Below are 15,349 nucleotides of genomic sequence, written 5' to 3' on the forward strand. Positions count from 1 at the left end.
GCATAAAATGCTGATATAAATACTTAGATGTAAATGCAACATGTGATTTTACTTCTTTTTGTGAGAATTGGGATGTAAATTGTAGTACCTCATTTGTTCATGAATTTATAAATTTTGTCCATCTGCTTTGTTTCCGTGTGTTTGGAATGCAAGTTCACCATGTGAGAGTCTGTTAATCTGTGGAGTCTCATATTCCTTGTACAGCTTGTCTCGTAATTTGGCAGTTCAAAACTTCATAGCATTTTTTTTTTTTTTTAGCTTCTTGGAAGGTCAATAGACCTGAACCGACTGATCACTCAGCGAATTTCAGCAGCCATGTACAGGTCAATGGAACTGGCAATTGGTCGATTTGAAAGTGAGGACTTGACTTCCATTGTGGTGAGTGTTGTGTTGCAGTTTTGCAACTAATGCTGCAGTTGGGGTCTAGATGCTAATTTTGTTTTGGTTTAATTTAATTTATTTCTTATTTCTTTTATTTGTATTGAGAGTGATAGACATCTAGCCTTTTTTTTTTTTTTTTTTAATCGGATGTGCTAGGATTTTTTTCTCCCCATGCTTTAACCTGTATCTCTCTTCGGACAGTGCTTTGGCCTGATCTGGCACTGTACTCTGGAGTATGCTGTCGTACATGGCACTCTGCAAGTCCCAGTCCTCTTGAGACTGAGAATCTTGTTCTTTCCTTTCCTAGAAAAAAAATAAACCTGCTGTAACCGAGGGCCTTGGGAGTAAGGTGTAAACATCACCTGTAGAGAAGGCATATACTAGGAGCCAGGAGGAAACAAGGAAAATGAGCATTCTTGTGATTTAAATTTTTGTAAATGCCCACTTTTGTCCATGCTTATAGACAAATTGGAGACCAAAACAAAACAGCCTTCTGCCTGGTGGATTCAAAATGAGTTTATTTACCCAGGCAGCTTGGCTTTGTAGCATGACAAAAATAATTTTTTTGTGGAGGAACAAGATCTGACTTTCCTGTAGAAGAAGAGCATCTGTGCAATATTGAGGTGTCTTTTTGAGTTAGTTTCCTGATTAAAATGCTAAAAACTAAATTTTATTTCCAGACGGCATGAATTTGACAAGTAAATATGTCGTCAACAAGAAAAATATCAGACACATTCAGTTCTGCTGGAATGAAAAAAATATAAAAGTTATGCAAGAAATTTTATCATTAGTCTTTCCATAATAAATTTTTCACCAGTGAGATTTTGTCATGCAGTTAACTGCCTTGATTTAATTTCATTCTTTACTGAAAATAAATCAAATACTGAGGCCAAAGAGTCTCTTGACTTTTCAGCGCTTGGTGTTATAATCTTTGATTTATTGAAATGTAGTTTTTTTCTTTATGTGCAGGATTTTCTTAGTTTCTGACAGAAACAGAAATTATATGAAGGCAGTTAGAAGACTGAGCTGTTTTTTTCCTCAGATTGTACTCCATGCTGTAATAACAATCATAGTGGTTCTTTTTCCTTAAAGTAACTGTTACTCACAGGTTTGAAAGTCCTTTGAAACATGGAACAATTAAATCTGACAGCACTGTATGGGAAGATGACCGGTAGTTTGATGCACAGCCAAACAAAGCCACTGGACATTCCTTCACTAGGTCATTGCACAACAGTTTTTAAAAGTAGTGCTTGGGGTTTTGTTGGGGTGAGAGGTTGTGTTCTTTGTGTTTGGTGTTTTCAGTGTCTGATGTCAGAGATGGATTTATCCCCTTCTCCCATACTAGGAATTTCTTGTCAAGAGGAGAAACGTTATGAAAGGCAGTGCTCATATATAGTTGTGTACTCTGCAGCTACTGATTTTGTGGATATCTTCACAACACTTATAAATGTCTGGTCTGGTCTTTCATTGCATCTTAATACATTCTTCACTGGAGTAAACCATGAGAAGGATTTAGGGTAAATGTGATGTTATCCCTATCAGTACCACTAGAAAAGTTAGTTCACCACTTGCCCTACTGAGCAGAAATTACTTTGTGATAGCTTGTAAAGTAGGAAATGCAGAAGATGCTTCTTGGCCTATGTCTGATCCCATTTAAATGTTGGAGTTTTAACTTTTGCTCGGTGGAAGAAAAGTTGGCACAGATCTGTGTTTGAGACCCGTCTGCAGTGTGGACCGATCTTAATGAATACACTTAAAGTCTTAGAGGGTTTTGGTGGGAGATAGTTACAAAACCACTCCCAAGAGCACTGATTCTTTCCAGCTCTTATTATTCAAGTAAGAGACAGCGGGAGAGTCATTTGTTTTGTTTTGACTTCCTCCTAGTCTTCTGTCTGGTCAAGGTTATTTATGTACTTTGTTGAGTTTCTCCACTTTATTAAATGCACTGCTAACTTTCTTTCCTCTTGCTTTTTGTAGGAGCTGGACGGCTTGATAGAGATAAACAAAATGACTCACAAGCTTCTGAGTAGATATATGACCTTGGACAGCTTTGATGCCATGTTCAGAGAAGCCAATCACAATGTGTCAGCCCCTTATGGAAGAATCACTCTTCATGTCTTTTGGGAACTCAATTATGATTTCCTTCCAAACTACTGCTACAATGGATCCACTAACAGGTTAGTGTGGCAGCCTTTTGTTTGCAGCAGTTCTTCTACCACCCTCCTGCAACTTTCCTACCAAATGCTGACAAGTCCATCTCCATTCATTTAGTGTGTTTTCCACTTCTGATGCTTTACTTGAAATGAAGTGGCATGAGTCATTTTACTAAGTACTGTCAAATGTTATTTGTTCTCAGTAGAAGTCAAATGTAACCACAGCATCCAAATTCTGACATTTTAATGACTTAGCTATGATATGCTGAAAAATAAAGTGTGTCCAAAAATACTGAAAAGTGCATATCAGGAAGATATTTTTGTAAACAGGATCCTCAATTGTGAGATGATGGAAATAAAATTATATTCCTGATTCTGTGTTAATGCGAAGAAAAGGATTGTTTACCGGAGAAGGGAAGAGTTCAGGGTTCACTGCAACTGCAGTGGCAGCCTTTAAGGAGAGTGAGTAATGGAAATAGAAAGAGGAAGGTAGTATCTAAAGTTTGAATGAGTGGAAGGCGCAGTGCTTCTGGGCTTCCTGCTTGTGTGTTCTTTTTAGGATTTGTGTTGCTTTTAGCTTTTACTCAGGTTTTGGTTAAAGCATTGTGAAGTGACAGTAAAGTGATATTGAATATTGAGCTGTAGAAAGAGAAGGAAGCCTGTTCTCATCTTTCCCTGTCTCCTTGGAGAGCTTTCCCTGTTTGACATGTTCCGTGATGGTTATGTTGCATTTTAGATCCAAGATTCTGTCTGTGCAAAAAAAAAAAAAGTGGTTTTTGTGGTTAAGTACTTTTAGCCAAGAAACTTCGGTTGCATGAATCTGTCTCCATGGGAGAGGTGAATGTATTTCCAAGTAAGCTACTGTGCAGTTGATGTATCTGGAGATCAATATTGGAATATCCAGTGTGATGTATTTAGAATCATATAAGCCTAATATTAAAAGAAAATCTTAATGAAATGCTGATCCTTCACCTGTCAGCTTTAATGAAAGCCATTCAATAGCTCCTGTAACAATTCAGTCTGTGCTCATCTTGGCTTATGAGGACTGCTGTACTGCAGACCGCAGTGCTTGGGGAGGGAGCCTGGGACACCAAAGGGCACTAACGGGATCCTGTAGGGCCGTTGCTTGTCTGTTTAAACACTGTACTCACAAATTGAGTTAGGCTGATCCTCAAGCTTGTTGGGTAATTAATTCAGGATAATTAATTTAAGAGATGATAAAGGAAGACAGATCTTAGGCAGTATGTGTACTGCGTGTCCAATTTCATCGCAGAATTGCTTTGGTTTCAGTCATCACTGTGGAGAGAATTAATGTGTGTTGCACATGCAATACTGTGCCCACTCATATTTTTGCTGGGAGAGGGAATGGGGAGTTTCTAGCCCTTCTACAGTTCTTAAGTACATTCATTACGTCTATTGCTGCCTCGCTGTTAGCATGAACTTTAAATTGATGAGCTCTCTCTGCATTCAACTGTACAGGGTATTGTGTCAAATATAGGAGTACACAGTGAGCAGCTCTGTGTAAACAAGGGAAGAAAAGTAACAACTGGAAGAAAGAGAAGTAAGTGTGATGAAAAGCAGAGAGGTTGCTTGATGGTGAGGGGTTGGAGGTAGAGCTCCCAGGAAGTGTGTAATACCTGTGGCTTGCCTCTCATTAATTTGACCACAGCCTAGGTGTAAGGCTCGCTCTTTTAAAGTTCGTGTTTTGGTCAGATTAACTTGTATCCAGTACCTTTTGAAGCTCTTTTCCCAAGAATGTTTGAACATGATGATTTCAAACATTTGTAAAAGAGTGTTTAGTAAACCCTGCAGGTTTGATTCAAAGTCTAAGGCTATTTGTAGAGAAGCGTTGAAACGTGTTGCATGTTTAATTATTTGGGACTTAGGAATTTTTTTATATCTGATAATGTACTGAGATTAAACAGTGAGGCTGCCGTTAAAAGATTTAGCAATTTCATAATTACAGTTGCCGGTTTTTTGAAATTTAGTCACATTAGTGCTGGTCAGCTGCACAGCCGTGTCCAGGCTGTGCAACAGTTTGTGGAGAAGGAACGGGGAGATGAGCGAGGGGACGTCTGCAGATGGACATTAGCAGTGAAATCCAAGGGTGTTTTTAATTCACCTGTTGTCGATCAGGAAAGAAAGAGAACAAACTTTTGGGTAATGGCATGAGCATATGAAGTGCAGGTGAGGTCAAAGCCCTCTTCAGTCCAGTGTCCTGATGCCAGCAGCAGCCGAGTATGAAAACAAGGGAGGCTTATGGTGATTTTTCTCCCAGGAAATGTGCTGGCCTCTAGCAGTGATCAGGTGTTTCTGTAAAACAAAAATGGTGGGATGTTAGAGCATTTCTGGCCCTTTGCAGGTAGGTTTTTTCCCCGTTGCTTTGTCCAGTCCTTTTTTTAAAGCTATGTGAGGTTTTTGGCATGCATGACGTGCTGTAGCGAGGAGTCTGCAGTGAAGCTGTGGGCTGCACAAAAAAGTATCTCTTTTAGTTTGCTCTCAAGCTGTTGCCTGCTAGCTCTTGTACTGAAAGAGCAGCCATTTCCCATTTGTCTTTTCTGTGCTGCCTGGGATTTTTTTAAGAGGCCCCTTTCATTTTGGCCCAGCCCTCAATTGCATATTCTTCCAAGCCAAAGGTCTTTCCACACCAGGAATCTTTTTCATGCTTATGCCCATGTCTGTACTTTTTTCATTCCCCTGTATCTTTGTGGAGTTAGGAGGACTAGGACTTTCCAGAGGGTTCACATGATTCAAGGATAACTTCCAGATTTTTTGTTCTTTGTTCCTTTTCCACTATCTGTAGTGTTCCTTTTTTTCTGCCTTATTTTCTTCACTAATTCAAAGCTGGTCTTTTCCTTCCATGATAGCATGTTTTGTTTTCAGGGCTAACAGGAGCAAGTGTGAGACAGCCTAGACATTTATTTGGATTGAGGATTTTCTGTGCTTTCTTGACACAAATGGTATAAGCTTCTGGAGACAGTCGTCAGACTTGTAGCTTCATCTCCTCTCAACACGTTATCCAAATCTGTATTCTCTGCTAAAAATTAATGTCTATAGCATTCTTCCAAATGCAGTATGACATGTTTCTTCTGAGGATACAGATTTGTCACAGAATGAACAAAAAGACCAGCTTTTTATTTTTTGGTCTTCCTGCCTGCCTCCCCCTTCCTTTCGCGAGCTCTCTGTCTCTCGTACTGCTTTTGAGACTAGTTTTCACAAGAGAACAGATGTGTCTTCTTGTCTTGCGTATACTCTGTGATAGTCACTCTTCAGAAAAATTTTCAACCCTTTCAGATGCTGCTGGAGCAAACCCGAAAAGCAGCACTGACAGTGAAAACTACCTAGTTTCTGCTACAAAGAACCAAATGGTGCAGTTATAGAGGCTGATGCAAAGTAGGGGTGACTGTAGTCAAATACTCCATCAAATTTGGCAACAAACAACTTATCTTCCTCCACCTAGAAAAAAAAAAAGTCTTTCTGCCAAAAGGAAAGGTGATAGCAACGGAGTGGTGAATATCTGTTACTCTTTCATGCTCTGTTTCGTCTGTTGTTTCCTCACACTTCAGTTTGTAGCCTCCTGTTCTCTCTATCTTGATATTCATGTTCAAGAAGGGTGAGTTCAATCTAGCGTTCACTAGGAGAGGAGGTGTGGGGCTACCCTTAGGTCTGGCAGACAGGACAAGCTAATTTGAGAAGGCTGGAAGTTAAAAGCATTCATATCAATTAGGCAGGGAAGTGCAGAGAGATACTTTCTGTATGAGCAAGGAGGGAGGAGTGTGATATCTTATTACTTCTGAGATGAAGCTGTGGTGGGTTGACCCCGGCTGGAGGCCAGGTGCCCACCAGAGCCACTCTTATCACTCCCCCTCCTTAACTAGACAGGAGAGAAAAGGTATAACGAAATGCATGTGGGTCGAGATAAGGACAGGGAGAGATCACTCACCAATTATTGTCATGAGCAAACAGACTGAACTTAGAAAAAAAAAATCATCTAATTTATTACGAAGCAAAACAGAGTAGAGGAATGAGATATAAAACCAAATCTTAAAACACCTCCCCCCACCCCTCCCATCTTCCTGGGCTCAACTTCACTCCCGGCTTCAACCTCCGCCCCCCTCAGTGGCACAGGGGGACGGGGAATGGGGGTTACGGTCAGTTCATCACACAGTGTGTCTGCCGCTTCTTCATCCTCAGGGGGAGGACTCCTCTCATCGTTCCCCCGCTCCAGCGTGAGGTCCCTCTCACGGGAGACAGTCCTTCACGAACTGCTCCAGTGTGGGTCTCTCCCACGGGGTGCAGACCTTCAGGAGCAGACTGCTCCAACGTGGGTCCCCCATGGGGTCACAAGTCCTGTCAGCAAACCTGCTCTGGCGTGGGCTCCTCTCTCCATGGTCCACAGGTCCTGCCAGGAGCTTGCTCCAGCGTGGGCTTCCCACAGAGCCACGGCCTCCTTCAGGTGTCTCCACCTGCTCTGGCGTGGGGTCCTCCACGGGCTGCAGGTGGAATCTCTACACCCCCTCATCCTTCCTCCATGGGCTGCAGGGGGACAGCCTGCTTCACCATGGTCTTCACCACGGGCTGCAGGGGGATCTCTGCTCCGGCGCCTGGAGCACCTCCTGCCCCTCCTTCTGCACTGACCTTGGTGTCTGCAGAGTTTCTTACATCTTCTCACTCCTCTCTCTGGCTGCAAAAGCTCTCCCTAACTGTTTTTTTTTTTTTTTTCCCTTCTTAAGTATGTTATCACAGAGGTGCTGATGGGCTTGGCCTTGGCCAGCAGCGGGTCTGTCTTGGAGCCGGCTGGCATTGGCTCTGTCAGACACAGGGGAAGCTTCTAGCAGCTTCTCACAGAAGCCACCCCTGTAGCCCCCCCTGCTTCCAAAACCTTGCCATGCAAACCCAATACAGAAGCTCAGGAAGTTTATGAATGAGATGGTCTAATCTGGTGACTGCAGTAGCAAGGAAGTGGGACTGAAGTGGTCTCTTTCAGATTTATCCTTATTTTCTTAAATAGATTATGGTAATTAGAATCATAGAATCATTTAGATTCATTTGTGAAGTACTCACTATGAACTCCTTCCTGAAAAGTATCACAGAAACACCAATATAAAATTATTTGATCCCTAAAATATTTACTTTGGGGCTCATGTCATCCTTTAGCAATCACTGTTGTAAAACTTTGGTAAGCCAGCAGGCTTTTCATCTGCTTAATCTACTTTGACTGCTTACAACCTGTGTTGATTAAAATGGATAAATTGCTGTGAGATCATCAACACTGATTAAAAATGAAAAGAACTGATTATCTTGGAGTATGCCAAAACCTGCATCCAGCGGTATCCAACGGAAAGTAAAAATTTGCCTAGCTTTAGCATTGATATTCAATGAGCTTCAGTTCTTCAGAGAAATGTTTCTGTTCCTTGGAGAAGGAGCAGGAGGAAGCCAACCAGCAGAATGTCAAAAAGAAAACACACACACACGCACACACTGAAAAAGTTTGAAGAACAGCAGATGATGCTGAGCTGTAAAAGTTTCTATATAGCCCTTAGTTTTGAGATAAGAAATCCCTAATATTTATCCAAATTATATATTGAGATTACTCACATACCATCTAGGACAATGCACTCTCTTTTCCCTGTTGTACTCTCAGTACTTAGCCATAGTCCCACTGTAAGAGATCAAGTGAGTGTATCTCTTGCTCCTACTTCCTTTTCTTAACCTCTTTCTTCCTCTCTTGGCATCTTTCCCCCATGCCTGTCTCTCAAGTATAATATGGGTGCTTACTTCAAGTCTTTAAGAAACCTTTAAGGTTTTTTTGCTACTATTCTAAAACATTAGAGATTGAGAAACCCCTAAGAATGTAGAGGAGCACTGAGGAACACACAAGAGTTACTTGTGTTTGTACAAAGCTAATGAAACTTAGAGACTGTGTCTCAGAAGTATTTCTCTGGTATTTGATTTCTGAGGCTGTGATTTTTCTCAATCCAAATACAGCCTGACTGATTAGCTCCCAGACACTAATGACACTGTAGTTCAAATATATTCATAATACCTTTTTGAAAAGAGAAAGAATAATAGTTACAACTTCCCAAGTTATGGGATGCACCCACATTTATATTCTGAAACACTGTTTTCCTTGTGAGGGTTTTAATTTAGTGACAACAAATCATCTCTTGCCCAATACCTCTCCGTGCTGGAACCCAGTCTTATCTCAAATTACGTGGTATCTCTTTTGATTTCTTTCATTTTAGAGATTTTCTTAGGGCTTGAAAAGTGATGTCAGTTTATAAAGGATTAGGATTTGGAGAGAAAGAGGGGGGAATAGAGTAATCTCTGGGACTGTCGTATGTTGCAGATTACTCTGAATTCCATCAAATGTTTACAACATCTCTGGTAAACTCATTAGTGAAGTATCTGTGCAGAGACGAGATTCAAGTAATCTCGAGGAAGTTTTCAGCTCCTATGTAAGTGAGAGAGAAGGGGGGAACTTGTAAACTGAGGAAATGTAAGGAGATTTAAATGAGATATATAATGTCAAAAATAATACACATAAATTATCTTTTTTTTCCTCAAAAGCTTTAAATGCAAGCACTTTCTGGACTTCAGCAAGTACAAGTACTTTTGGAAAGACAGAGCTAAAATACATATGAGCAAATAGCTGAAACTGTGGGTATACCTATTTTTGAGCAGGTTAAAAAAATACAGAAGCCTTTGTTGTGAAGTTATATTCTCACAAGAATGATTCAGATTACTCAGAAGTAAAACACAGCGGAAATAATTGTAAGCAACATGGTGCAATTTATATGTGCTTGGGTGAAACATTTTTTGATTAGCATGTCTGTTTTTGTTGTCAGCTAGAAAATGGACGTATTAATAGAATTTCTATGTTGTTTCTAGGAAAAATTATTAATGAATCATTTATTTTGCATGTTGATTAAATTCAAACATGTTTTAAACAAAACCAGATCAAGATGTAATTGTATCTTACTGATATTATAATGTACTGCAAACTTCCTTTCCTGAAACGTTTTCCTAGATGCATTTATTTTACTCAGCTGTCACTCAGAACAGCCTGATCTGATACAAACACTTGATGTACATTTCTTAAATAGCTGTTTTTCTTCTTCCCTATGTACATACAGCTTCGCACCATTTACCAAGAAATCCTTTTTATCAAATTAAAAACTAAAGTAGCCATCCAACCCGTAAATACACACCCCAATAATTTTGCTCAGTTTAGTAAAGCTAAGCAGAATCAGAACTGTAGTAGATGCTGATTAACTTCTTTCTGCACTAAAACGGTAGTCCTGCAAAATGTGCATTACGCAGTTAACACGCAACATCAGGGGAGTAGGTCTGTGCTGCTTGTTCACGAGGGGACTTGTGCCTGCAGAGTTCTGCCCAAGCGCCGTTCTTCTGGGGCCCTCTGTTTGGAGGCTGTTTGATCCTATCTTTCGCAGTACTCCATGTCTTTGTAGTTCTCTTGTCATCCTCTTAACCGTACATAAAGGTAAAGCTAAACACGATTTGTATTGGTACATGCTCGCACTAAGGTATGATCAAACTTTCGAAACATTAATTTTGCTACAAGGATTATACCCTTCCTCCTGACCTTTTTTAAAAGGCATTAATCTCAAGTGTTTCTCCTGCTGTGAGTTTCTTTAGGGGGAAGAAGCTCCAAAACATTAAACAGAAATGTCATGTTCTTCTTTAAGGTGTAGTTCATTCCCAAGGACTTAATTTTGGAAGCACAAGCCTTACTCTGGGAGAGGCTATTGCTACTTTGTTAGTTGCTTCTCTTTCTGCTGGACTAGGCTAGAGTAGAGGTGAGAAACATTTTGGGACCCTGCACACCACTGGAAGAACGGGGTCCCAGTAAGTGATGGAGAAGTGCATTATGATTTGTGTCCAGGCTTTTGGGCAATGCAGGCTATGTGCTTCTCCAACTCTCAACTTGGGCTGAATAGTGGTCTGGCTTTGGTTTTGTATGTAGACAGTATTACACAGGATGAGGTGCATTACACACACACCTACTAACCTAAGTATAATTAATGAATTCTTTATTTTATTTTTATAGATTTGTTCGGACCGTGCTACCATTTTCTCAGGAGTTTCAGAGAGATAAGCAGCCTAATGCACAGCCGCAGTATCTCTATGGATCGAAGGTTGGATTTAATTCCCTTTATATTTATGGTTTGCTAATGTTTAAAGGTATCTTTTTTAATTATAGAAATTATGGAATATGAAAGTTATTAAAAATGGACTCAGATACATTCTGTGAGTATTTCAAATTCAACATACACTTTTTTCCCAGACTTTTGCTGTGAAGCTCACCATATGTTTCAGCCAAAGTGCAAGTGATTAGTCTGGTGGTTAGTCTTATCTGACATAGTTAAAAATAAGTCCTTCTCTCAACCACCTTGCATTGCACAGTTGCTTATAGTGGCAGAGCAGACTCAAAGAAGAGATTAATTAGTCATCTGGTGAAGTGAGAACAAGAGCCCATCTTGGGTGCAGCTGCTCCCTTGTTACAGTGATGAAGTCTGTGATGGCAGGAGAAAGGAGAACAGATAGGAAAAACTGCTTCAGATGTTATCTGACTTAAAAGGAATATATATTCTGACCATCCTAATTTATCAGATACCAAACTGCTTAAATTATTAAAAAACCCAAAAACAATGTCGCCTTTTTTTGGCATCTTCCATCCAAGGACCTCAAACTCTTTGTGATGAACTTGGTCTTCTGGCCATCTCGTCTGTTGTATTAGCATCATCTTTCTTGCTTTGCAGATTAGGAGTGCCTGGGAAGTCTATGCAAGTTTTCAAGAGAAGTGTAAATGATATGCAGTTGCGTACTCTGTGCCTTAAGGCAATGCCTAAAACTGAGGTTGGAAAGGCGCTTACGTGGGTGATAAGTTGAGAGAGTACTTGGCATGAGAGAATAGTTGTGGGCTTCCGTGGAGCTACCCAAGTGAGGAAACTTAGCCTGTATTCACAGGACTAATGCTATGCCCATGTGTGCAGTACTGTCTGTTGGAGGGATAGATTTATTCTTCCTGATCACTGCAGATCTATTTTCTTATGCCTAGGAATTATTACCCGAGTCTTAACAGCAGTTAAAGGCATAGCACGTTAATATGTATCTGCATTTTTAATATCCAGTCAGAAATATTAATGTACTTCCAACAGCAGTAAAAAACAGTAGTGGTATCTTGAACAAATAATTTGAGAATATTTAGCAGAATGTTGCTCTTAATTTTGCATTGTTTTCTTGAGTACCAGGGAGGCAAAATGAAAGTATGGCAAATATCAATAAAAATATAAGGATCAAATTAGAGGACTGTTGACTAAAAAAAAAAGTTTTAAAATTATGTACTCACTTATCCTTGTAATTTATACAAGTGCACCATGTCATTTTTATGTCTAGCTACTTTCATTATCTAGCTCCTACTTAAACATGTGCATAATTAGTCCTTGTCTTACTGTTATTTTCTGCACATCATATCCTAGTTATACGGTGCAATCTCTGATTTGCTCAGCAAGCTGTTTTTTGAGAGCTGAAGAGATAGCTCAGAAGTTACAAACTTCAATCCTGATATATCTACTGCATTTGTAAAACTTTCATGCTTTTAAAATGTAAAGGAGATGGAAAAGGATTCACATGTCTTTAATGTGGAATGTAACAGCTGATTGGTGCTGTGAATAGTGTTTTATATAATTGCTCTCCAACAGGGAACAGTAAATTATAGGAAAGTGGGATTTTCTTACATTAGAGTTATTGTGTTCCTTACTATTTTAAGAATTCACCAGATGCAGTGTAAAGAGCAAAAACCCCACTGAATTTAGTAGAGATTGCTAACTTAGTTTATGTAAGTGATGATACAGTGGAGTGAGTGACAGAGGATTAACTGGGGAACTCTTTTTTATCAGTCAGGTTACATTATTAAAATGAGTTTAGTAATCTTTACTCTGAGCACTACACATTTTCAGAAATCTGATTATTTTCCTATATGAGCAGGAGCAATTGAGGGGGTTCTTAGATGTGTTTCTGGAGCAAGCTTCATAACTAGATATGCCTGTATTAGCAAATATTCCTGACTCTCTGTAGTTTTAAATTTTTACAAGAGTCTATTTTTATTCTTGAATCTAATGTGTTTTGGAATTGAGGATATCTGAATGGAATTTTAAGAGGACATTTCTACATTTCTGTAACAGTAATTCTTACATGATAGAATGCTACACATTCTAGCATGTGATGTAATTGCATAATACTATTCTGTGTAGTATATAGCTAAACTTGTCACAGAGCACATCCTTGTTTGAGTCCTTTAATGGTTATATTGTTGAATTGCATTCTGACTGGATAATAGTGGAGTATGGAGTACCTCTGTATTTTTTTTATTTTATTGTCTTTTTTGAGTTCTCTAACTACTCAAGATACTCAAGTGAGCACTTTGATCATATAGCCAAGGAATATGACTTTTTATTGTCCTTATTAGACTTTGGTGGTGGTGGTTGGTGGGTGTTTTTTTTCTGGGGGTTGTGGGGAGTATGTGTGGGGTTTTTCTGTTTGGGTTTTTTTTGTGAGGGGGTTGGGTTTGGGGTTTTTTTAGCAATCCATGGTGTTTGTTTAGGTCAAGTCGAGCATTGTGGTTTCTTGTGCATATGTACGCTCATACATGCATGTATTGGACTGTAATGGCTAAACATTTTCTGTGCAGAAGCTTTGCACAAGCAATGTGCTTGCTTAAGAGTAATTGAAGAATTTTTTAGTTCTGACCTCAAAGTGTTCATATATTCTCAGATATTTCTAAATGGATCAAAGCATTTGCTCTATATTAATGTGTATTGGTGCTTAGCACAGACAGTTGTGTCCACATGCTCTTTTGCATCTAAAGTTTTCTGAGTGGTATCTTCGTCCAATTTGCAAAACAGAAACCCTCAGATACAACTTACTTCTCCTGGCTGACATGGGAGCAGGACTGTCAGGTGGGAAGGAACTGACCAGCAAAAGCTTGTCAGCCTTTTAACTGAGCTGGAGTATTTTAAAAGCTCATTGAGCACGGTTATTGAAATCCCGTTACTCAGGTGCAGTGTGTGTAGGATTAATGAAATTAATGTCAGCAGACTGAAGTTTGGCAGCATGGGCTGGGTGCATAAAATACTTACAGAATCATAGAATCTCAAGGTTGGAAAAGACCTCTAAAATCATCAAGTCCAACCATGGACCCAACACCACCATGTCTACTGAACTATGTCCCGAAGTGCCACATCTACACGTTTTTTGAATACCTCCAGGGATGGTGACTCCACCACCTCTCTGGGCAGCCTGTTCCAATGTCTGACCACTTCTTCGGTGAAGAAATTTTTCCTAATATCTAATGTAAACCTCCCCTGATGCAACTTGAGACCGTTTCCTCTTGTCCTTTCGCTAGTTACTTGGGAGAAGAGTAATGTACATATAAGAAAGAGTCTCTTCTGGGGATATGAAACTAACTTTGCATGTTAATGAAGTACCTGGTTTTATAGAGGTTGTGTAGACCAGAATTTAAGAATTTCCTTTTTGGCTTATACAACATATTCCAAAGATTTTCATGTTTGTATGTCTCCTGCATTTTGTAGATGCTAGCTTACTGTTTTGTGAAAAAAGACCCCTTTGGAAAATACTTCTCAATGTGAATAGAATGTTTTTTATCTACTGCTGGTGGACAAATTAACACCAGTTTGCACTATGTTGCATCTTATTATCGGTTTAGTGATCACTTTAAATGTTTATCCCTTACTAGATCACCATTAAAACTGGACAGTGAACTACAAAATGCAGAATTGCCAGAATGAACCTGAACGAATCTGTAATAAAACTTTCTGAGCAAGAGACAAAGAATCGTGTAGCTCTGTGAATGTGTGATGACATGGGTTCTTCAAAACTAGTGCAGAAGGCAGATGACACTCATTATGTGTTGCTCATTTGCAGTGGGTGCGAGATGGTCCGTTGCTTGTGAGGTCATATAAATGTTTATCTAAGTAGTGCACAGTAAACTCTTTGGGTGGAATGGTTTTATATTTAGATGAGGTAAATCCCATTCCTGGGATTTGCCTTCTCAATCTGATATATACATGTGTTTTTTTCTAGATATGTGTTTTGTGTATAAATAACAAAATTCAGTAGGTGAATTGCCTCAAAACTGCTTTAAGACTGAACTGCTCCTTGTTCTCAGTATGGTATATACATTTGTGTATAACATATAAATGCATGTAAATATATGTATTGGAATGCCTTAAAACCAACATAAAGAAATAGATGCAGAGAAGTAAACATGTTTTCAAGGGCCCAAGATGTTGGCAGAGATGACAATATATGTCTCTTGGCTCCATCTCTCTTCAACAATAAAATCAACTTTTCTCTCTTTGATGAAATCCTAGTCAGAGAAGCGTTACCGTTAATTGGATTACAAAAGCATTTTAAAGCATTTTTTTCTGTCCTTACTACCCAGCTGCCTTTTTTTGGCAGTAAACCTGTGGTGTTGGCTTCATGCTCTGAGGAGAGGTTTTCAGTGTTTGTCTCATGAAACACCTTCATTCAAAACTGCGGTAAACTGTTGTCATCTTCACAGTTTATTCAAGACCGGTGTGTAAGACAAAGAGAAATGTGCGTCACCTGGAGGAAATGCTACGTAGGAGGTGGAGAACATGTTATTGCTAATTTAACATAATAAAGACACCTTTTGAAGTGTTTTCTAAAAGTAATATTCGCCTCCATCGTACCTATCCTAGTAGAAAAAAGTTAAGACGACGCATCAAACTTCATGCCAGCTCCTGTCT

General features: G+C 39.4%; 1 protein-coding gene across 3 annotated transcripts in view; it reads left to right on the top strand.

The window, feature by feature from the left end:
* CYFIP1 (cytoplasmic FMR1 interacting protein 1) overlaps positions 1 to 15,349 on the top strand; it is an 80,931-nt gene that overhangs the window by 38,818 nt on the left and 26,764 nt on the right. For all 3 annotated transcript variants that reach the window (XM_075737298.1, XM_075737317.1, XM_075737309.1), the window contains exons 21-23: positions 259 to 378; positions 2,359 to 2,558; positions 10,606 to 10,693. In XM_075737298.1, the coding sequence (XP_075593413.1) occupies positions 259 to 378; positions 2,359 to 2,558; positions 10,606 to 10,693 (408 nt within the window). The remainder of the gene's footprint in view (positions 1 to 258; positions 379 to 2,358; positions 2,559 to 10,605; positions 10,694 to 15,349) is intronic.

This window comes from Balearica regulorum, chromosome 1, assembly GCF_011004875.1.
Source record: "Balearica regulorum gibbericeps isolate bBalReg1 chromosome 1, bBalReg1.pri, whole genome shotgun sequence".
NCBI classification, from domain to species: domain Eukaryota; kingdom Metazoa; phylum Chordata; class Aves; order Gruiformes; family Gruidae; genus Balearica; species Balearica regulorum.